Here is a 22,761-nt window from a genome sequence, read left to right as displayed (position 1 = left end):
ACTCAGGGCGGCTTACAAGCTTAGCAGTAATTTATGCAAAATTAGGTCATAATTTCTTCCAGGGTCAGCTCCTGATGTTTGACTGTGCCGCACAGTTCAACAAAGGCTACTTTCAAGGCAGATACACCTCTGAATATTTCCCTGAAGTTTAAGACGTTTTCAAGTACTTCAGAGGCTCTGCTGTTGTTGCAGTCATTAAGGGATCTGATAAGGAAATCCTCTCTGGAATGATAAACTGCAAAGAGCCATTGTTTATCTAGTTGTTATTATTATTTCATACCATGGCACTATAAGGCTGGGTGGCAACGGTTAGCTCTCCTTGGCTGGTTTTGAAACCGTTTAACCAAGATTGGACCACCCTGGAAATCTCCAGGCTTTGCCTACTCTTAGCAGCTTGAAACATTTCCTGGAAGAAATGACTTTTCTACATTGTTGTCATGGGAAATCATTTTGGGCTGTCAGCACAAGCAGGTTTTGAGGGACATCTAGAAAAAGGGCAGAGATGGTGCCCTCCTCACTGTTAAGTCGTGGGCTCTTGGGAGCAGGAATGATGACATGAGTCTGAGTACAGACTAACTCATGCTTTTATTCTTGCTGGAACTGTACTGGAGGCTTGGGCCACAACCAGCCACAATATATAGTCTAGCCCCTAGGCGGCAGCCAATAGGGTTGAACCCAGTCTTGCCTCCAGGGCTAACCAATTGCAGGACTGGAGACAGCTTGTCTGGGTTGCTGGAGAGCCGTTAGCCTCTCCAGCAACGCACGTGGTGTAACACCACAAGCCCAATACATAACACTCACCTTGAGGGATAATGTTTCCGCAGAGTAGGTGCCACAGGGTCTCTTGTGTAACTCCATGGCAGGATCTGATGGGATGGACAGGTGCAATGGGACGAGGCTATCCTTCGAATAGCCAGTCCCATGCCGTGAAGGCAGTGGTGGGATTCAAATACGCGAACAACCGGTTCTCTGTGTTGATGCCACTTCCAGAAGTCCGTTCTGGGCCTGGGCAACAAAAAATTAGGCACCGGTTCTGACGAAATGGTGTGAACCGGCTGAATCTCACCACTGCAGGAAGGACTTGAAGGTCAAAACTAGCATCTTGAGCTGGCTCCTGAAGCAAACTGTTAATCAGTATACTTCACGGAACAGATGTAGGTACTCCTTGACTTTCAACAGTTCATTTACTGACTGTTTGATGGCCGTTTTTCACACTTAAGACCACTGCAGCATCCCCATAATCACATGATGTTTAGGAGCTGGATCACATTTATGACTGTCGCAGTGTCCCAGGGTCATGTGACACCCCCCCTTTTGCAACGGGAAAACCAGATTCACTTAACAACCGTGTGACTAATTTAACCACTGCGGTGATTCACTTAACAACGGCGGCAAGGAAGGTGGTAAAGTGGAGCAGAATTCACTTAACAAACGTCTCACTAAGCAACGAAACTCCTGGCCTCGATTGTGGTCGTAAGTCGAGGACACCCTGTGTGCAGATGGCTCTTATCTTTGATGCTTCCTCTCTCTTTCTGTTCTCCTCATGCAGCCCCTGCCAACACCCTGGAGAAAAGATATGAGCAGCAGCTGTTTGACAAGATGGAATACTTTCAGGAGAGAGAAGATGGTTTACACAGGAACTACAACGACCGGGCCTACTTCAGCTCTGAGGACTTGATCCGAGACGACAGCCAGATAGGTATGGGTCAGCTGGGGCCCAGGACCTGATTCCAGGGTGCATGCAGTGGTGGGATTCATCTGGTTCGCACCACTTTTGCAGAACCGGTAGCTAATTTTTTGTTGCCCAGGCCCAGAATTTATTTATTTATTTTATTTATTTTAATTCCATTTATATCCCGCCCTTCTCCGAAGACTCAGGGCGGCTTACAAGCTTAGCAGTAGCCTTCATTCTATGTATATGCCTGCTTATTAGGGCTTTCACACAAACACACCCCCAAGCGGCATTATTACAAAGTCAGCTTAATTGCCCCCAACAATCTGGGTCCTCATTTTACCTACCTCGGAAGGATGGAAGGCTGAGTCAACCTTGAGCCTGGTAGGACTCGAACCTGCACTAATTGCAGGCAGCTGGTGTTACTTAAAGGAGGCATTAGCCCACTGCTCCACCAAGGCTCTTATAATGGACTTCCAGAAGCGGCATCCAAGCAGAGAACCGGTTGTTCACCTATTTGAATCCCACCACTATGTGTGTGTGTGTGTGTGTGTGTGTGTGTGTGTGTGTTTGTGTGTAACCATAGGATGTAGTGTTACAGACTTTTATCTTCCAGACGCATTCAGGGCTGGTAGTCCTCAACTTACAACAGTTTGTTTAATGACCGTTCGAAGTTACAATGGCACTTGAAAAAGTGACTTACGACCATTTTTCACACTTATAACCATTGCAGCATCCCCATCGATCATTCACCTGATTGAAATTTGGATGCTTGGCCAGTGGTTCATACTTATGACCATCGCTGTGTCCCAAGGTCATGGGATTCCCTTTTGTGACCTCTTGACCCAGGAAAGTCATGTGATTTACATTCAGATCCTTAGCAACCGGTCCATATTTATGACGGTTGCACTATCCCGGGATCACGTGATCCCCTCTCGCGAACTTCTGACAAGCAAAATCAACGGGGAATCCAGATTCACTTAACAACTGTGTTGCTAACTTAACAACTGCACTTATTCAGGGAACAAACTGTGGCAAGAAAGGTCGTGAAGCGGGGCAGAACTGCTTAGCAACTGTCTCACTTAGCAACGGAAATTCTGGGCTCAGTTGTACCCTGTGCCTCTCCAAACCGAATATAGCCCACCAAGCACAGGTAGTCCTCGACTTACAACAGTTCATTTAGTAACCATTCAAAGTTACAATGGGACTGAAAAAAAGGACTTATGACCGTTTTTCACACTTACGCCCTTTGCAGCATCCCCACGGTCATGTGATCGAAATTCGGATGCTTGGCCAGTGGTTCATACTTACGACGGTTGCTGTGTCCCAAGGTCCTGCGATCCCCTTTTGCGTCCTCATGACGAGCAATATCACTGAGGAAGCCAGCTTCACTTAACAACCGTGTTACTAACTTAACAGCTGCAGTGATTGGCTTCCACAAGAAAAGTTGTAAAATGGGGTAAAACTCACTGAACAAAGGCCTCACTTAGCAACATAAATTCTGGGCTCAATTGTGGCCGTACATCGAGGACTACCTGTACAGTCAGAACCCTCCAACCGTCGTAATTTCAAATCTGGATTGGAAGTACCCCCCAGAAAGGTCCATCATTCCTTTGAACTGCCACTAAGCGATCGTTCGTAAGTCAAGGACTATCTGTATTTAAAGAATAAAGACTGTGTACGTGAATTTATTTCCAGGTTGTGTGCAATGTCAGATCACACCAACTTCTTTTTTGGTTTCTCAGATTTTGTGGCGTTGCTGATCGGAGGCTCAGATCCGAAGGGGGCTGCAACCAGCGCGGTGGCCAAAGCCAGATTCACTTTCACGCAGTTGCATCTGATCTTCTCCATTAACTATGAAAGGTGGGCGAGTCTCACTCGTGTCTCCGTCTAATGTCCCCCTGTAGATTCAGAATCTGAATAGAGCTGGGATGGGACCTTGGAGGTCTTCTAGTCCAGCCCCCTACTCAAGCAGGAGGACCTATACCATTTCAGACAAGTGACTGTCTGGTGTCTTCTTAAAAACCTCCAGTGATGGAGCGCCCGCAGCTTCTGAAGGCAAGTCACTCCACTGGTTAATTGTCCTCACTGTTAGGAAGTTTCTCCTTAGTTCTAGGTTGCTTCTCTCCTTGATTAGTTTCCATCCGTTGCTTCTTGTCCTGCCTTCGGGTGCTTTGGAGAATAGCTTGACTCCCTCTTCTTTGTGGCAGCCCCTCAGATACTGCAACATTGCTGTCATGTCCCCCCTGGGCCTTCTTTTCTCCAGACTGGCCATACCCACTTCCTGCAACCGTTCTTCATATGTTTTAGTCTCCAGGCCTTTATGCATAGAGATGGGGTGGAGGAATTTCCCATAAGCGGCCAGACCCAACCCATCCCGTTCAAGACAAAATGGAAGAATCACAAAATGTATGAGCTGGAAGGGAATTTAAAGGTCATTTAGTTGAACCTGCTGGGTCAGTGTAGGGATCTGCCTGATGCCACGATGAACGGTGACCACCTATCCCTGGCTTTAACAACTTCAGCCAGGGAGAAGCCGCCAATGGGATGCCCAACCTTGGCAACTTTAAGACCTCACCTCCCAGAATTCCCCAGCTAGACATGCTTAGCAGAACACCTGAACTGATCCCACGAGAAGATAAATGTAAAACTCCTCCTTGGGTTTAAGTTCAGCCGCTGTCCTCTCCACCACCAACACACACACACACACACACACACACATACACACACACTTTCTTCATCCTTGTACACTGTACTCCATTCTAATAAGCAGCCGTGTTTCTCCAATCGCTTTACCGGAAACACCAGGCACTGGAGAATTCTAGCTTGGCTTTGCAGCAGATTCATCCCTGGTCCAAAGCATTTTCCTGCTCCCTCACCACCCCCCTATAGTTAGGATGAGGATGACTAAATACAAATTGGAAAGCCAGAAGGGTGGGGAAGGGGGAGGGAGAGAGGACGAGAAGTGGGGGGGGGGAAGAGGGGTCACGGTCCAATGAACAATTTGGGTGCTTTATCCTCCCAGCCCTTCAGCCTCTGCTTACTCTTAATCTTTCGTGGGGGTTTTCTCTATCTCTGCCTGGCGCATGGCTGGGGAAGCAGATGGGGAGGGGGGTGTCGATGTTGATTGATTAACCTCTCCTCCCCCAATTACGAAATCTGCCTTCAGTTCACTGCACGAGCTGAACTGCACACAGCCTCTGTAGTGCAGGGACACATCGTGTCTCTCCCCCAACCCCCCCCCCCCCGTTTCCCCCCCCAGGCCTTTGCATAGCCAAGTGATGACTAATTTCCACATGTGCACTCTGATCCCTATAGCAGCGTTCGTGGTTGTTATGATTCCCAGCAAGGCCAAAACATGACAGCTTCTCAACCCCAGAGAAGCCTAGAAGCTCCCTCTGCCTTTGGAGAGGATTTTTGGGGTGGGGTGGGGGGCAGAAGCGGGGAGAGGAATTGTTTTTGGCTGCCAAAAGCCCTGTTTTCCGTTATTTATTTATGTAAAGATTTGCACGGTTTTGGGGAGCGTTGGGGAAAGAGCGGCCTTTGTCCCTAACTCTTTAGCGGTGATCTGACCTCTCTGAAAGTGCACCCTTTTTTTAAAAAAAATATATTTTTATTTTAAAGTGAAGTGAAGAAGGAGAGTACAAAAGTTGGGTTGAAACTAAACATTAAGAAAACCAAGATCATGGCATCCGGCCCTCTCAATTCTGGGCAAATAGATGGGGAAGAAATGGAGGTAGTGACAGATTTTATTTTCCTGGACTCCAAAATCACCACAGATGGGGACTGCAGCCAAGAAATTAAAAGACGCTTGCTCCTGGGGAGGAAAGCCATGGCAAATCTAGACAGCACACTAAAAAGCAGAGGCATCACCCTGCCAACAAAAGTGTGTATAGTCAAGGCTATGGTTTTCCCAGTTGCAATGTATGGCTGTGAAATTTGGACCATAAGAAAGGCTGAGCGCCAAAGAATTGAGGCCTTTGAACTATGGTGCTGGAGAAGACTCCTGCGAATCCCTTGGACTGCAAGGCGATCAAACCGGTCAGTCCTAGAGGAGATCAACCCTGACTACTCTTTAGAAGGCCAGATCCTGAAGTTGAAACTCAAGTACCTTGGCCACCTAATGAGAAGGAAGGACTCACTGGAGAAGAGCCTCATGCTGGGAAAGATCGAGGGCAAGAGAAGAAGGGGATGACAGAGAATGAGGTGGCTGGATGGAGTCACTGAAGCATGAGGCATGAGCCTAAATGGACTCCAGAAGATGGTAGAGGACAGGAAGGCCTGGAGGAATGTTGTCCATAGAGTCGCGATGGGTCGGACACAACTTCGCAACTAACAACAACAACAAATTTTAAAGTTAGATTGGAATTGGGTATGGCCAGTCTAGAGAAGAGAAGGACTAGTGGGGGGGATGTGATAGCAATATTCCAGTATTTGAGGAGCTGCCACAAAGAGGAGAGAGTCAACGGATTTTCCAAAGCACCAGAAGGCAAGACAAGAAACAATGGATGGAAACTAATCAAAGAGAGAAACAACCTGGAATTAAGGAGAAACTTCTTAACCGGGAGAACAATTAACCAGTGGAACAGCTTGCCACCAGAAATCATGGGTGCTCCATCATAAAATAAAATAAAATAAAATAAAATAAAATAAAATAAAATAAAATAAAATAATAATAAAATAAAATAAAATAAAATAAAATAAAATAAAATAAAATAAATAAAATAAAATAATAAAATAATAAAATAAAATAATAAAATAAAATAAAATAAAATAAAATAAAATAAAATAAAATAAAATAAAATGAATATTCCTATTATTGAAGTGCTAAATTCTGTTCACATCCTCTCCTTCTTGTCTAGGCTGAGCCAGCCAATCCGTGTCCGTTTCTTGGAGCCAGACGGGACTGTCCTTTTTGAACATCCCGTACAACAGGGCACCATCTTCCAAGATGGTATGGTAAGTGGACTTCAATCAGTTCAGAATAGAGCTGGAAGGGGCCTTGGAGGTCTTCTAGTCCCACCTGCTAGGGGACCCTCTACAATGTGAGGCACACGGCACTCTCCTTTTGTCTATAGGAGTCTCTCTCATTGTTTCCTGGTGGGAATTCCTCCACTGCACATTGCAGTGCATTACAGTGCAATACAGTGAGCCTTGATTATTGGTTTGGGGGCCCCCGGGTTTCATTCCATGCTTTCTCCTCAGTCCTCGTCTTTTCTTCTTTCCTAGATCTGTGGCATGTGGCGGAATTTGCAGAAGGCCTCCATCCGAATGTTGAAGGTGGATCAAATGCGCATTACCCTGATCACCCAGACTCATCCTGCAGGGCAGGTTCAAGGCCAGATTGTCAAGCATCGGGCTCTCTTTGCAGGTAATCTGTGGTTTAGGTAGCTAGGGTTATCTTGGGGAACTTTTTAACCTTCCAAGTCACACAAAGAGTCCACAAATCTGGTTCAAAAGAGAAGGCATCCTTAAAATAGAATATCATCTCAAGCTGCCTGGGCCAACCTAAATAAGGGTTTGTCAGAGCATGCACACTCTTATTGCGCTGAGATAACCCAGGAGTAAATACAGTAAACAGTGCTTTGTATTAAATGGTGATTTATATTACACTATCTACAATATCATACACCAGGAACAATATACATACACGTGGTAATACAGCAAACTCCAACAAACAGCAGTTACAGCAGGAAACGGACAAAAGAGAGAGAGAGAGAGAGAGAGAGAGAGAGACACTCCAGCAAACCCTTCCCTTTTATACTCAGGCTCTTAAAGGGATACAGATCCTGCTTGTTTTTAAAGAGACACAGACCCTGCTGAGTCATTCCTATCATTGCATCATCCACCTTACATTACATTGCATTACATTATATTTATTTATTTATTTATTTATTTGTTTTTATAGACCGCCCTTCTCCCGAGGGACTCGGGGCGGTGTACAGAGGAAGGAAGGTATACAGATTGAACAATAAAAAACAATAAAAAACAATAGTAAAAACAAACTGGGACCCCAATTAAAGCTATCATGCCAGGCCAGACTGCTGGAACAGGAAGGTTTTTAGGTCGCGTCGGAAGGTACGGAGGTCGGGGGCCATCCGGATTTCGGTTGGTAAGCTGTTCCAGAGGGCTGGCGCACCCACTGAGAATGCCCTCCCCCTGGGGGCCACCAGCCGACATTCCTTGAGCGGTGGCACCCTGAGGAGGCCCTCTCTGTGGGAGCGCACAGGACGGTGGGGTGCTGACATTATATCTTCTTATGTTATTACATAAGATGTTTAGCTGTTAAATTATTACCTTAACAGGGTTGAACCTGACCTCCTCTGGCTTTGTGGCTTTTCTTTTCTTCCAGGTGTTAAACTACAACTCCCAGAAATTCCAAGAGTTGGGATCTGGCTGCTAAGTATCCTGGGACTTGTAGTTCAAGACACACAATGGCACCCAGAATGATGAAGGCCATGTTTGAATGTTGAAATTTAGGGTATAGATTTGATTTGGTTAAAAGCTCACTAGATGCAGAGCAGGGTTGTCCAAACTTGGCAACTCTAGGATTTGTGGACTACAATTCATGAAATTTTCAGCAATTGGAATCTAGCTGCTAAGTATTCTGGGACTTGTAGTTCAAGACACACAGTGGGACCCAGAATGGTGAAGGCCATGTTTGAATGTTGAAATTTAGGATACACTAATCTCGGCAACTTTAAGACTTGTGGACTTCAACTCCCAGAATTCCTCAGGCAGCCATGCTGGGGAATTGTGGCATTTGAAGTCCACAAGTCTTACTATTGCCGAAGTTGGCTACCCCTGATGTAAAGGTTTACAGAGAAGGCTGTGAAAAAGTAAGAAGCAACTATTAGGAAAAGAGACAAATGTGATAAAGAAAGTCAAGATTGCTTTGGCTTCCCTGTCTTTGATATAAGAGAGATAGAAAAGGAAATGCTGCTAGGTTTCAAAAATTTAACATTAGAGGCTATGTGTCATGGTTCCCATACATGAGACCAGTAAAAACAGAACTTCAAGGCAAGAGGTTAACTTAAAGAACATATTTATTCGTCTACAAAGTATAGGCACAATCAAAAGTATATAAATTAAATTAATAAATAAATAAATAAATAAAAGTGAAACCAAGGCTGAAGTTCCCTCCCAAAGATTACTGTGTTACAAAGTTAAATTTCCCACCCCAGTAATAATGTCATAAATCACATTCCCCAATTATCTACATTGGCGGGCTTTCTAACGGATGTTTGAAACATCCGCCAAAATTCAGGCAGTAATGACCTTGGTACCCACAGGGCAATTTATTGTTTTGTCTAAACTTAAAAGCACACACACACACCCCTCCCAATTCTGCGGCAACCAAAAATGAAGTGGATATGGCTTCAGCAAGTTTGTTTGTAGCGTTGACACTATGTCAATAGGGTAGAATTCTAATATTTCTTGTGGTGTCTTTTTCCTCATCTGTGTCCTGAGGGCTGACACGAGTTTATTTTGGCTCACAAACTACCTTATAGGTCTGAGAACATGGAAATGGACCCACTTTGAATCCTCAAGAAAAAAAAAGAGAGAAAACAAGAAATGATGGTCGCTATAATCCCACTTTCTAATCACCTCCAGATATTTCAGTCGGCCGCTGACACCCACCCCAATAAGGTCTTATTTATTCTCTTCTGTTCTTTCAGAGACTTTCAGCGCCATCTTGACGTCCGTGGACCCGACTCATCTTAACATGGGGGGCATCGCTATGCTCACCCTGAGCGACACAGAGAACAATCTGCATTTTGTCCTGGTTACTAAGGGGTTTCTGGAGTCGGCAGAAAAAAGTGAGCAAGGCCACAAGGAAGGAGCAAGTCATGACTGAGAAAGTTCTCTTCAAGGAGAGAAGCAACCTAGGACTAAGGAGAAATTTCCTAACAGTGAGAACAATTAATCAGTGGAACGACTTGCCTCCACAAATTGTGGGTGCTCCAACACTGGAAGCTCTTAAGAAGAGACTGGACAACCATTTGTCTGAAATGGTGTAGGGTTTCCTGCCTGAGCAGGGGGTTGGACTAGAAGACCTCCAAGGTCCCTTCCAGCTCTGTTAACCTGCTATTCTCTCATCCAGTTAGTTAAGACAGAACCAGTCCAGTCCAGTAACACTGGGCTGCCACCAGAGTTTTGTGTGGGTTCCATATCACAAGGAGATGGATAAAAGACCAAATGTGAATTAAACTATCTTTAAAGGTAAAGGTAAAGGTTCCCCCGCACATGCGTGCTAGTCGTTTCCGACTCTAGGGGCCGGTGCTCATCTCCGTTTCACAGCCAAAGAGCCAGCGCTTGTCCGAGGACGTCTCCATGGTCATGTGGCCGGCATGACTAGACGCCAAAGGCGCACGGAGCGCTGTTACCTTCCCACCGTAGTGGTCCCTATTTTTCTACTTGCATTTTTACGTGCTTTCGAACTGCTAGGTTGGCAGAAGCTGGGACGAGTAACAGGCGCTCACTGTGCTACGCGGCACTCGGGATTCGACCCGCCAAACTGCCGACCTTCTGATTGACAAGTTCAGCGTCCTAACCCACTGAGCCACCGCGTCCCTAAAACTATCTTTAATGCCCCATTAATGACTTGCAGGCAATCTTAGAAAGAAAAAGTAAAGCTAAATGAAGGCAAATGCTGCTGTATATCAGCAAGAACCAATTCCATGTTTTAACTCTGGGGTCTTCAAACCTGGCCCTTTTACGACTTGTGGACTTCAACTCCCAGAATTCCTCAGCCAGTCTGCCTGGCTGAGGAATTCTGGGAGTTGAAGTCCACAAGTCGTAAAAGGGCCAAGTTTGAAGACCCCTGTTTTAACTGCTCAATCTATAGAAAAGTCCCGAGATGGAACGTGAACTACACAAGACTGGAGAAAAGAATAACAGGTGTAGACCAGCTCTGATGCCCATTGCGGAAGGATTTTTCTCACTTTTACAAGCAGCCCTCAACATATGAGCATTCATTTAGCAACTCCTCAAAGTTGTGACCATAGTGGGGGAAAAAAATGACTTGCAACCACTGCTCATGGCGTGAATTGTTTCTCCGCTTTCTTGCAGAATCGGACCGGATCTCTCTAAGGGTGCAAATCTTACACCAGGACAATGTTCTGAGGCAGGTTCTGGCTAATGTCACCTTACAGGTAAGCCGACATTTTAAAACCCCGTTTCGAGTGGCGTTGGGAACACTTAACGAAGCTGCTGCTGTTTGCTTGCCTGCTTTCGCTGTCATTCCCAGGACCCCGATTTTGCAGAGGTGCTGGTCGAATTGGGGAGTCAGGAGATGCACTGGCTGGCACAAGGGCAGCTGAGGATGACCGCAGAGGTGGAAGGGGGAGTCCGTCGCAAGTTAGCTGGGCACATCACAGTCCGGAGAAGCTGTGACAGTGAGTGGGGTTTGGGCTCCCATGTCTTATTCATCCTGGCTACACTTCTCCTTGCAGGGTTTATGAGCTTTCGGCATTGATGTAGCCAGAAAAGTGTGTGTGTGTGTGTGTGTGTACACACACACACACACACACACACACACACACACACACATATATATATATGTATGTATGTATGTATATATGTATATGTGTGTACACACACATATATACATATATATACATACACACACACACACACACACACACATATATATATATGTATGTATGTATGTATATATGTATATGTGTGTACACACACATATATACATATATATACATATACATATACATATATACATACACACACATATATATACACATACATACATACACACATACATACATACACACATACATACATACACACATATATATAGACATACATATATATGTATGTTTTCGTTGCCGTGGTCACTAAATGAACTGTTCAGTGGTGGAATTCAAATACCTGAACAACCAGTTCTCTTATTCAATACAGTTCTCTTATTCAATACACACATACACATATATATATATACATACATATATACATATACATATACATATATATATACATATACACACACACATATATATATACATACATATATACATATACATATACATATATACATATACATATATACATATACATATATGTATATATACATATACATATACATTTATACATATACATACACACACACACACACACACACACACACATAAATTTTGTGCACATTAAGTACAAGTAGTCCTAGACTTACAAACATTCATTTACTGACCATTCATTCATTTACTGACCATTCCAATGTTACAACGCCACTGGAAAAAAGTGGCTTATGACTGCTTTTCACACTTACGATCATTGCGGCATCCCCTCAGTCACGTGAGTGAAATTTGAATGCTTGGCAACTGGCTCACACTTACGATGGTTGCAGCATCATGTGATCCCCTTTTGCAAGCTTCTTACACGCAGAGGGAATCCAGATTCACTTAACCACCATGTAACTAACTTAAGATTGCAGTGATTCACTTCACAACTCTGGCAAGAAAGGTCATAACACGGGGCAAACTTCACTTAACAACTGTCTCGCTTAGCAGCAGCAATTTTGGACTCAGGTTGTGGCCATGAGTCAAGAAAGAGCTTGCGGTTGTTTTCAAACTGTAAGAAATGTGGACTTCAGCTCCCAGAATTCCCCCGTCAGCATGCTCACCTAACTACATTGTCATCCGACAAGCATCGCTTCCCACCCACCCTCTCTCTCCCTCTCTCTCTCTTCCAGCCATACAGAGTGTGCTTTGTGGAGCAAATGCGCTGATACCCACCCACACAGGGGCAGTGGGCTCTGCCAAGGTTGTGCTACATGAAAACGGGACGTGGGAGTATCAGGTAGGAGGGAACTTTTGCTGGCACCCCTGATAGTTTTGCACATGCGACGGTAGCAGGAGAGCACAACTCAAGCCCCACAACTGTGTACAGCTCCTAAGCACCTGGGGTCTCTAGAGCAGGGGTGTCAAAACTGCCGGCCCACATCATGCCGAATGCGTCATGCCGAAACCACGCCCCACCCCATTGTGAGCAACGGGGGGAAAAAAAGTTGTGATATGTCGCGACACGTCACGTGACGTTGCGAGTCGGACACCCCTGCTCTAGAGCCCTTCCTGATCTTGCTACTGAATACGGTCCTCAACGTACAACCATTCATTTAGTGACGGTTACTAAACAGTGTTTGACGTTACAACGGCATTAAAAAAAGTGACCTATGACCATCTTTCACATTTACGACAACTGCATTATCCAACGTGGTCAAAATTTGGATACTTGGCAACAGGTTCATATTGATGATGGTTGCTGTGTCGCGGGGTCACGTGTTCATCTTTTCATCACCTTCTGGCCTTCAGGGATGATGCAACGGTTCTAAGTGTGGAAAAACAGTCACAGGGCCCTGTTTTCGTTGCCGTGGTCACTAAATGAACTGTTCAGTGGTGGAATTCAAATACCTGAACAACCAGTTCTCTTATTCAATACAGGCCTGGTCCTCCAACGCCTAGAATGGACTTCCAGAAGTGGCATCACACACTTCTGTTGGGCCATTCTAGGCCTGGCAAGGCGCCTCCAGGCCTCCCAGGCCTAGAACGGACTTCCGGAAGTGGCATCACACACTTCCAGCGGGCCATTCTAGGCCTGGCAAGGCTCCTCCAGGCCTCCCAGGCCTAGAACGGACTTCCGGAAGTGGCATCACGCACTTCTGTTGGGCCATTCTAGGCCTGGCAAGGCTCCTCCAGGCCTCCCAGGTGTAGAACGGACTTCCGGAAGTGGCATCCACGCACTTCCAGCGGGCCATTCTAGGCCTGGCAAGGCTCCTCCAGGCCTCCCAGGCCTAGAACGGACTTCCAGAAGTGGCACCACGCACTTCCAGCGGGCCATTCTAGGCCTGGCAAGGCTCCTCCAGGCCTCCCTGGCCTAGAACGGACTTCTGGAAGTGGCATCACGCACTTCCAGTGGGCCATTCTAGGCCTGGCAAGGCTCCTCCAGGCCTCCCAGGCCTAGAACAGACTTCCGGAAGTGGCATCCACGCACTTCCAGCGGGCCATTCTAGGCCTGGCAAGGCTCCTCCAGGCCTCCCAGGCCTAGAACGGACTTCCAGAAGTGGCACCACGCACTTCCAGCGGGCTATTCTAGGCCTGGCAAGGCTCCTCCAGGCCTCCCTGGCCTAGAACGGACTTCTGGAAGTGGCATCACGCACTTCCAGCGGGCCATTCTAGGCCTGGCAAGGCTCCTCCAGGCCTCCCAGGCCTAGAACGGACTTCCGGAAGTGGCATCCACGCACTTCCAGCGGGCCATTCTAGGCCTGGCAAGGCTCCTCCAGGCCTCCCAGGCCTAGAACGGACTTCCGGAAGTGGCATCCACGCACTTCCAGCGGGCCATTCTAGGCCTGGCAAGGCTCCTCCAGGCCTCCCAGGCCTAGAACGGACTTCCGGAAGTGGCATCCATGCACTTCCAGAGGGCCATTCTAGGCCTGGCAAGGCTCCTCCAGGCCTCCCAGGCTTAGACTGGACTTCTGGAAGCCATCCGGTTCTCTGAATGCTGCAAAATTTAGCTACCAGTTCTGCAAAATTTAGCTACCAGTTCTCCCAAACCGGTGCGAACTGGCTGAATTCCACCCCTGGAACTGTTGCAAGTCAAGGACTATCTGCACTCCATTAGAAGGACTGGGGACATTGTCATGGGGACACAGTAGGGAAAAAAAGCTATCAACATTGGCAAGTCTGTGGTTCCTTCTGAACGGATGGGGAAAAGCACATTAACACTTGAGAAATATGAAGGTCAGTGAAGCAATGGAGGGAAACTCGTCAAGGAGAGAAGCAATCTAGAACTAAGGAGAAATTTCTTGATAACAGATAATAGACTAGCAGAGTTGGAAGGGATCTTGGAGGTCTTCTAGTCCAACCCCTTGCCCAAGCAGGAAAACCTATACCATTTCAGACAAGTGGCGGTCCGATCTCAGAATCAGAATCAGAATAGAGCTGGGAGGGACCTTGGAGGTCTTCTAGTTCAGGGCTTTTCAACCAGTGGTACGGGTACCACCTGTGGTACATTGGCACCTGGCAGGTGGTACGCGACCATCCTAGAAAAGTGGTAGTGGGGGAGGGGAATGAGCTGAACTGGTGGCAGCACCACACAAGCCTGAGCAAGAGACGGCTGGAGCTGCAGGGCTGTCAGGGCTCAGCGGAAGCGCCAGGATCAGCGCCTGATTCATATTTATGATGGTCACAGTGTCCTAGGGTCATGTGAAGTGACCAAAACCTGCTGCAACCAACCAGCAGAGGGGAAGAAATAAAACCCAACCCCCCACCCCACCCCTGCTGCCAATCCTCAACAGAAATGCTCACAACAATGAAAACTTCGGACAGGAGGAAGAGCGCCGCCAGGCAGGCAGGTAGGCAGGTGTCTTGCTTGGCTGCGGCTTGGGGGGCACTTTTTTCAGTGCCACTGTAACTTCGAACAGTCACTAAGCGAACTGTTGTAAATCGAGGACTACCTGTACTTCATCACTTTTTTCCTTTTTGGGAGCGGGGTGGTCATCAAGTTGTTGACACCTTGCTAGGCGACTGGTGGTCCTCGGATGTTGCCATATCCTAAAAGTGGTAACAATGGGTGAAAAGGTTGAAAAACCCTGTCCTAGCCCAGCCTCCACTACACTATTAAACTACTAAACTAAACCACTAAAATAAAATAATAAAATAAAATTGATGTGGTAATCAGGGCAGGGGAACAGGGGAACAGAATCAAAATTTTCTGCTAAATTCAGCCTTTTCATGCCTTCCAAAAGATGGACCGTTGCAATGAATAACAGAGTTGGAAGGGACCTTGGAGATCTTCTAGTCCAACCCCCTGCGCAAGCAGGAGACCTATATACCATTTTTTAAAATTCCATTTATATCCCGCCCTTCCCCGAAGACTCAGGGCGGCTTACAAGCTTAGCAGTAGCCTTCATTCTATGTATATGCCAGCTTATTAGGGCTTTCACACACACACACCCAAGCGGCATTATTACAAAGTCAGCTTAATTGCCCCCAACAATCTGGGTCCTCATTTTACCTACCTCGGAAGGATGGAAGGCTGAGTCAACCTTGAGCCTGGTGGGACTCGAACGTGCACTAATTGCAGGCAGCTGGTGTTACTTAAGGAGGCATTAGCCCACCGCTCCACCAAGGCTTTCCAGTCGCTTCTTAAAAACCTCCAGGGATGAAGCACCCACAACTTCTGGAGGCAGGTTGTTCCACTGGTTAATTATCCCCACTGTTAGGAAGTTTCTCCTTAGTTCCAGGTTGCTTCTGTCCTTGATTAGTTTCCACCCACTTCTTCTTGTCCTGCCTACAGGTGCTTTGGTAAATAAGATGACCCCTTCCTCTTTGTGGCAGCCTCTCCAATACTAGAATACAGCGAGAATGTCACCTCTAGTCCTTCTTTTCTCTAGACTGGTCATTTCCGGACAGTGAAGATAATTAATCAGTGGAACGACTTTCCTCCAGAAGTTGTGGATGCTCCAACACTGGACGTTTTAAAGAAGAGATTGGACAACCCTTTGTCCCGAAATTGTATAGGCTCTCCTGCCTGAGCAGGGTGGTGGTGGTGGTGGTGGACTAGATGACCTCCAAGGTCCCTTCCAACCCTGTTAGTCTGCTGTTATTCTGTTTTTTTCTTTTATTCTGTTATTCAGTTAATGTGGCTTTGATCGTTCCTTTTGGACAATCTTCTGTCTAGATCCAGGTGGACGGAACGGGAAGCGAGGTGATTGGGGTCACCTTGGAGACCAAACCCCGCCGAAGAAACAAACGCAGCATTTTGTATGACATGACCCACAGCTACAAGGATGGCATGGTGAGTGTTGGCTGGCAGAAGAGTGGGAAGACTTGGGGAGGGGTAGACGGCAGCCCATCTGGTCCAGCGAGCACCAGAGAGTTCAAAATGTGTGAAATGCATTGTTCCTCTTTGCATGCCCTTGGCTTCACACTTACAGAGGACCAACCAAGCCTTGCACCTTTTATTCCCTCCCCTACCATCCTTGTTATTTTCAGGCCGGTGGCTCCTGGACCCAAGCCAGCGGGCGCGATGCCCACATGCTGCTGCAGAACGAGCTGTTCTTAAATGTCGCCACCAAGGATTTTGAGGATGGAGAACTGCGTGGACAGATAAACTCCATGCTCTACAGCGGACTCTGGGCCCGTTATCAAGGTACTCGCATGAAGGGTGTATAAAAGATACTCTCTGAGGCAGATAACAGGAGAATCACCTGCGGTTGATGTGAATAAAGTTTTTGTTCTAGCTCGAGATGGGCAACTGTAAGACATATGGACTTCAACTCCCAGAATTCCCAGAATCCCTCAGCCAGCCATACTGGCTGAGGAATTCTGGGAGTTGAAGTCCACCAGATTTGGCACTTTTAAGACTTATGGACTTCAACTCCCAGAATTCCCAGAATCCCTCAGCCAGCCATACTGGCTGAGGAATTCTGGGAGTTGAAGTCCACCAGATTTGGCAACTTTTAAGACTTATGGACTTCAACTCCCAGATTTCCTCAGCCAGACATGAGCATCCTGGTGAAAAGACAGAGATGTCAAGATGGTAGATCAGTCTTCCCTAAACATGCCAATGTCAAGGTGGGTGAACTTCAACTCCCAGAATGGTCCAGCCAGCATGGGAGGTGATGTCCACCCCTCTTAAAGCTCCCAATTTGAAAGACAGTGGGGTACAAATGAGGAAGTCATTGCCACCTTTAAAAATGCTGCACCATGTGAAACTTAGCTATAGGCAGTCCTTGACTTAACTACCACAAATGGGACCAGGATTTCTGTTGCTAAGCAAAGCAGTGGTTAAGTGAGCTGTGCCCAAATTTATGTCCTTTTTTTGCCACGACTGTAAAGCTAACCGCTGCAGTTCTTAAGTGAATCATGCCCCCAATGACTTTGCTTGTCAGAATCCGGCTGGCTGGGAAGGTTGCAAATTGCTGGTCACATCGTAAATTCGTGCCGGTTGCCGAGTGCCCCAAATTGGTTCACACGACAAATGGCCATGGGGATACCGCAATGGTCATAAGTATGAGAACCAGTCCCTTGTCTTCCGTGCTGTTGTAATTTCAAATAGTCACTAAAGGAATGGTCATAAGATGAGGGTTACCTGTAGTATTTGAATAAGGGGATCAAGAGAACCCTTTAATTGTCAGGTTTTGAAAATGCAGTTTAGAGCTGAGCAGAAGTTGAATTTTCAAGCAGGAGTTGAAAATTAGACCACGGTCAGGTAACTTCCCTGTATTCTCCCTCTGCTCTGAATACCTAATATTAGGTGTTGCTAAAGGAAATTGCTATATTATGTAGCCCTAGCTCTGATTCTCAAAAGAATTTTTGTTTTAATCCCATTTATATCCCGCCCTTCTCCGAAGACTCAGGGCGGCTTGCAATCTAAAGCACAAATCAATGTGCTTAGCAATAGCCTTCATCCTATGTATATGCCTGCTTATTATCCAGGGTCAGTGAAGTCAGAGCAGTGGCTTTCAAACTTAGCAACTTTAAGATGCACGGACTTCAATTCCCAGAATTCCCCAGCCTGGTGTACGGGAGTTGAAAACCAGGCATCTTAAAGTTGCCAGGTTTGAAAAACGCTGGGTTAAAGGGCTTCTGATGTGCTACAATAAGGCCTGGACAGTATGGCAAGTGGCCAAGGATTGTGGGAAATGGGAGCCAAAGCATCAGGTACCTTCCCTTGTTAATAGACCATAAACCGGCATTCTTGAATAGACAACTTGTGTCTTTTGTCCTGTAGAACTTCCTATCCCTCTGGCTGGGCAATTTGTGTCCCCTCCGGTGCACACAGGCTCTGCTGGCCACGCCTGGGTGTCCTTGGACGATCACTGCCATCTGCACTATGAAATTGTGGTGGCTGGCCTGGGCAGGGTAGACGATGGCACCGTGAGTGCGCACTTGCACGGTTTTGCTGAACTGGGAGAGATTCACGAGACCAGCCGCCCAGAGCACAGGAGACTGTTGAGGAGTTTCTATGGCACGGAGGTAAGGTGCTAAAATGCACCCTTTGGGATAGAAATGCTTTGTCATGCTGTCTATCCATCCATCCATCCATCCACCCATCCATCTATCGATTTTGTTCATCCATCCATCCATTCATCCATCTATCTATCCGTCTATCCGTCTATCCGTCTATCCGTCTATCCGTCTATCCATCTATCTATCTATCTATCTATCTATCTATCTATCTATCTATCTATCTATCTATCTATCTATCTATCTATCTATCTTTCTACCTACCTCTGTCTATGTCTGTCTATCCGTCTATCTATCTATTATCTGTCTGTCTGTCTGTCTGTCTGTCCGTCCACCCACCCACCCACCCACCCACCCATCCACCCACCCACCCACCCATCCATCCATCCATCCATCCATCTATCTATCTATCTATCTATCTATCTATCTATCTATCTATCTATCTACTATCTACTTATCTACCCACCTACCTCTATGTCTGTCTGTCCGCTTGCCCACCCACCCATCTATGTATCTATGTATGTGTCTGTCTGTCTATCTGTCTGTCTGTCTGTCTCTCTCTCTCTCTCTCTCTCTCTCTCTCTCTCTCTCTCTCTCTCCATATCCATCCATCCATCCATCCATCCATCCATCCATCCATCATTATAAATAACCCAAGGAGGCAAACATGTCTAATAATACTCCTTCCGCCTCATATTTCCCCCATAGCAACAACTCTGTGAGGTGGGTTGGACTGAGAGAGAGAGTGAATAATAGGAAAAAAATCCTTGTGAGTCTTTGCTAGTTGTGGGATCCTCCCTGTTGTATGACATGTCACGTTGCCACTAGTAAAATGCAAAGACATTCCATCTGCCCTGGGTCATTTCCCAGGATGGGTATTCAGTGAACCTCTGGCAGAAAACACAATTTCCAAATACAGGAAAACGGAACAAACTCAAGAAAATTGATCACAGGTTCCATTCTGGCATCCTCCGTTCTTTCCTTGGGCTACTTAGCAAGAAGGAACTCTGGAAAACCTAGGCTGGCAGACCATTAAACGGAGAGCAGATAATCACATGTACAATGTTCTCTCTTATCACATATGGGCTGTGCACACATACAAGCCCACACAGAGAACTATTGCAAGCACATAGCTGGACTAATCAGCTACGGAAGAGTCACCGCTTGTACAAGCAGACCACAAACGAGCCCAACCTTTCTGTTGTTCAGTGAGACATTTGTTAAGTGAGTTGTGCCCCATTTTACAACCTTTCACATCCCAGTTGTGAAGTCAGTCCCTGCAGCTGCTCAATTTAGCAACAGCGTTGTTAAGTTGAAGCTGGCTTCTTCACTGGATTTTGCTCGTCAGGAGGTCGCAAAAGGGAAGCGCGTGACCTGGGGGGCATGGCAGCCGCCATAAATAGGAGCCAGTGGCCAAGGGTCTGAATTCTGATCACATGACCCTGGGGATGCTGGAATGGTCGTAAGTGTGAAAACAATCAAAAGTCATCGCTTTTTTTTTTCAGGGCCATTTTAACTTCGAACAGTCACTAAACGAATGGTCGTTAAGTCGAGAATTGCCTGCATACTGTCCTGGAAATCTATTCAGGCACTTTTCTTTCCCACTTAGGCCCAAGGAGTGGTGAAGGATCTGGATGCGGAATTCCTACGCCACCTAGCTCAAGGCACAGCTTTTCTGCAAGTGAGCACCAAAGCAAACCCCCAGGGCGAGATTCGGGGCAAGGTATGTTTGCTTTTTTAGCTATTTTGTTGTTGTTGTTGTTACTTGCAAAGTCGTGTCCGACCCATCGCGACCCCGTGGACAATGTTCCTCCAGGCCTTCCTGTCCTCTACCATCTTCTGGAGTCCATTTAAGCTCACACCTGCTGCTTCAGTGACTCCATCCAGTCACCTCATTCTCTGTCATCCCCTTCTTCTCTTGCCGTCCATCTTTCCCGGCATTAGGCTCTTCTCCAGTGAGTCCTTCCTTCTCATTAGGTGGCCAAAGTATTTGAGTTTCAACTTCAGGATCTGGCCTTCTAAAGAGCAGTCAGGGTTGATCTCCTCTAGGACTGACCGGTTTGATCGCCTTGGCAGTCCTAGGGACTCGCAGGAGTCTTCTCCAGCACCAGAGTTCAAAGGCCTCAATTCTTTGGCGCTCGGCCTTTCTTATGGTCCAGCTTTCACTGCCATACATTGCAACTGGGAAGACCGTAGCCTTGACTATACGCACTTTTGTTGGCAGGGTGATGTCTCTGCTTTTTAGTGTGCTGTCTAGATTTGCCATGGCTTTCCTCCCCAGGAGTAAGCATCTTTTAATTTCTGGGCTGCAGTCCCCGTCTGCAGTGATCTTTTTAGCTATAAAAGACTCTAATTTCCAAACTATGTTTTTGATGGGTCCACAAATGCCTTTTGAACATGTGAAGGCTGATTTTTCCCCCTCCCCCTTCTTACTAGGTTGTAACCACAAGTAGTCTCCAAAAGCAGTTGAGATGAGGGAGGAATGGTTTCAAGTCCAAGAAAATCACCCTTCCTCTCTGCAGAGATGAACCTATTTGAAAATAGTAATAGCTGCAGGCTTGGAGATGAAAACATACAAAAAACGGCTGCAGGACTTGAGTTTGGCTTGTCGAAAGAAAAAAGAAATAGGGGGGGGCATGATAGCAGTGTTCCAGTATTAGAGGGGCTGCTTCAAAGAAGAGGGGGGGTGTCAAATTATTCTCCAAAGCACCAGAGGGCAGGATAAGAAACAATGGTTGGAAACTGACCAAAGAGAAGCAACCTGGAATTAAGGAGAAAGTTCCTGACAATGAGGACAATTAACCAGTGGAACAACTGGCCTCAACAAATCGTGGGTGCTCCATCATTGGAGGTCTTTAAGAAGAGAGTGGACAGTCACTTGTCTGAGATGGTATAGGTCAGGGGTAGGCAACCTTGGCTCTTTTATGACTCGTGGACTTCAACTCCCAGAATTCCTCAGCCAGCCATGCTGAGGGGAAAGGGAGAGGTTTCCAAGCTGAGTCATGCTGACTCAGGAATTCTGGGAGTTGAAGTCCACGAGTCATAAAAGAGCCAAGATTGGCTACCCTTGGTATAGGTTCTCCTGCTTGAGCAGGGGGCTGGATTAGAAGACCTCCAAGGTCCCTTCCAGCTCCTGTTCTGTTCTGTTCTGTTCCGTTCCATTCCGTTCTGTTCTGCTGTCCAGATATCGATTTAAACTACAGGGGGGGGAAACGAGGTGAAATATAGAAGTAGTCTTCAAATATTTGAAGACTCGTCATCCAGAACTGACTTACCTTCAGTTGCCCCCAAAGAACAGGACCAGAATTAATGAGGTCGTTATAAGGAAGGAGATTCAGGCTAAATAGAGGGAGGCTTACTGTACAAGATGTCAACCTGTAGACCTCCAGTGATGAAGCAGCCACACCTTCTGGAGGCAAGTGGTCCACTGATTAATTGAGATTCAAGGTGCTGGTGATGACCTATAAAGCCCTAAATGACTTCGGTCCGGGATATCTGAGGGAACACCTGCTGCCGGCATCAAGCTCCCTTCGTCCAGTGCGCTCCCACAGGGAGGGTCTTCTCAGGGTCCCACCGGTAAGAGATTGCCGGAGGACGACACCCAGGGATAGGGCCTTCTCAGTGGGGGCACCTGCCCTCTGGAACCAGCTGCCGGTGGAGCTGAGGACTTCCCCCGACCTCCGTTCATTCCGCCGGGGCCTGAAGACCTGGCTCTTCGAGCTCTCTGGCCCAGGCTGAGGATTAATCTTATTTTAACTGGGGTTTTATTTATACAGGGAGAAATATAATTTCTTTTTAAACTTGTTTTTAACTTTTGTATCTTGTTTTTTTTAATTACCCTGTAAACCGCCCCGAGCCCTTCGGGAAAGGGCGGCATATAAATGTAATAAAATAAATAAATAAATACATAAATTGAATTAATTAATTTCTCCTTAATTCTAGGTTGGGTCTCTTTTTTTTCCAGAGAACTAGAGCAGCTCTCAAAGCATAAACCCTTCCGTCTGTTGTGACTTCTTGTCCTGCCCTCAGTTTGTCTGGAGAAGAGGTTGATTCCATCTTCTTTGTGACAGGCCCCCTCTTCCCCCCCCCACTCAAATATTGAAAGAC

General features: G+C 46.6%; 1 protein-coding gene across 1 annotated transcript in view; it reads left to right on the top strand.

Moving 5' to 3' along the window:
• Window positions 1-22,761, top strand: part of CHRD (chordin) — a gene marked incomplete at its 5' end in the record, with an annotated part of 60,851 nt that overhangs the window by 18,464 nt on the left and 19,626 nt on the right. Inside the window, 12 exons of the mRNA XM_083363908.1 lie at window positions 1,550-1,699; window positions 3,418-3,535; window positions 6,535-6,631; window positions 6,902-7,043; window positions 9,352-9,492; window positions 10,745-10,827; window positions 10,923-11,070; window positions 12,378-12,484; window positions 16,364-16,480; window positions 16,678-16,834; window positions 18,419-18,663; window positions 20,264-20,377. Of these exons, the coding sequence (XP_083220034.1) occupies window positions 1,550-1,699; window positions 3,418-3,535; window positions 6,535-6,631; window positions 6,902-7,043; window positions 9,352-9,492; window positions 10,745-10,827; window positions 10,923-11,070; window positions 12,378-12,484; window positions 16,364-16,480; window positions 16,678-16,834; window positions 18,419-18,663; window positions 20,264-20,377 (1,619 nt within the window). The remainder of the gene's footprint in view (window positions 1-1,549; window positions 1,700-3,417; window positions 3,536-6,534; window positions 6,632-6,901; window positions 7,044-9,351; window positions 9,493-10,744; window positions 10,828-10,922; window positions 11,071-12,377; window positions 12,485-16,363; window positions 16,481-16,677; window positions 16,835-18,418; window positions 18,664-20,263; window positions 20,378-22,761) is intronic.

The sequence above is a fragment of the Vipera ursinii genome (genome assembly GCF_947247035.1).
Source record: "Vipera ursinii genome assembly, chromosome: 5".
Classification (NCBI taxonomy): Eukaryota; Metazoa; Chordata; class Lepidosauria; order Squamata; family Viperidae; genus Vipera; species Vipera ursinii.
Note: the sequence above shows the minus strand (reverse complement) of the source record. Positions and strands in the feature narration are given on the sequence as shown.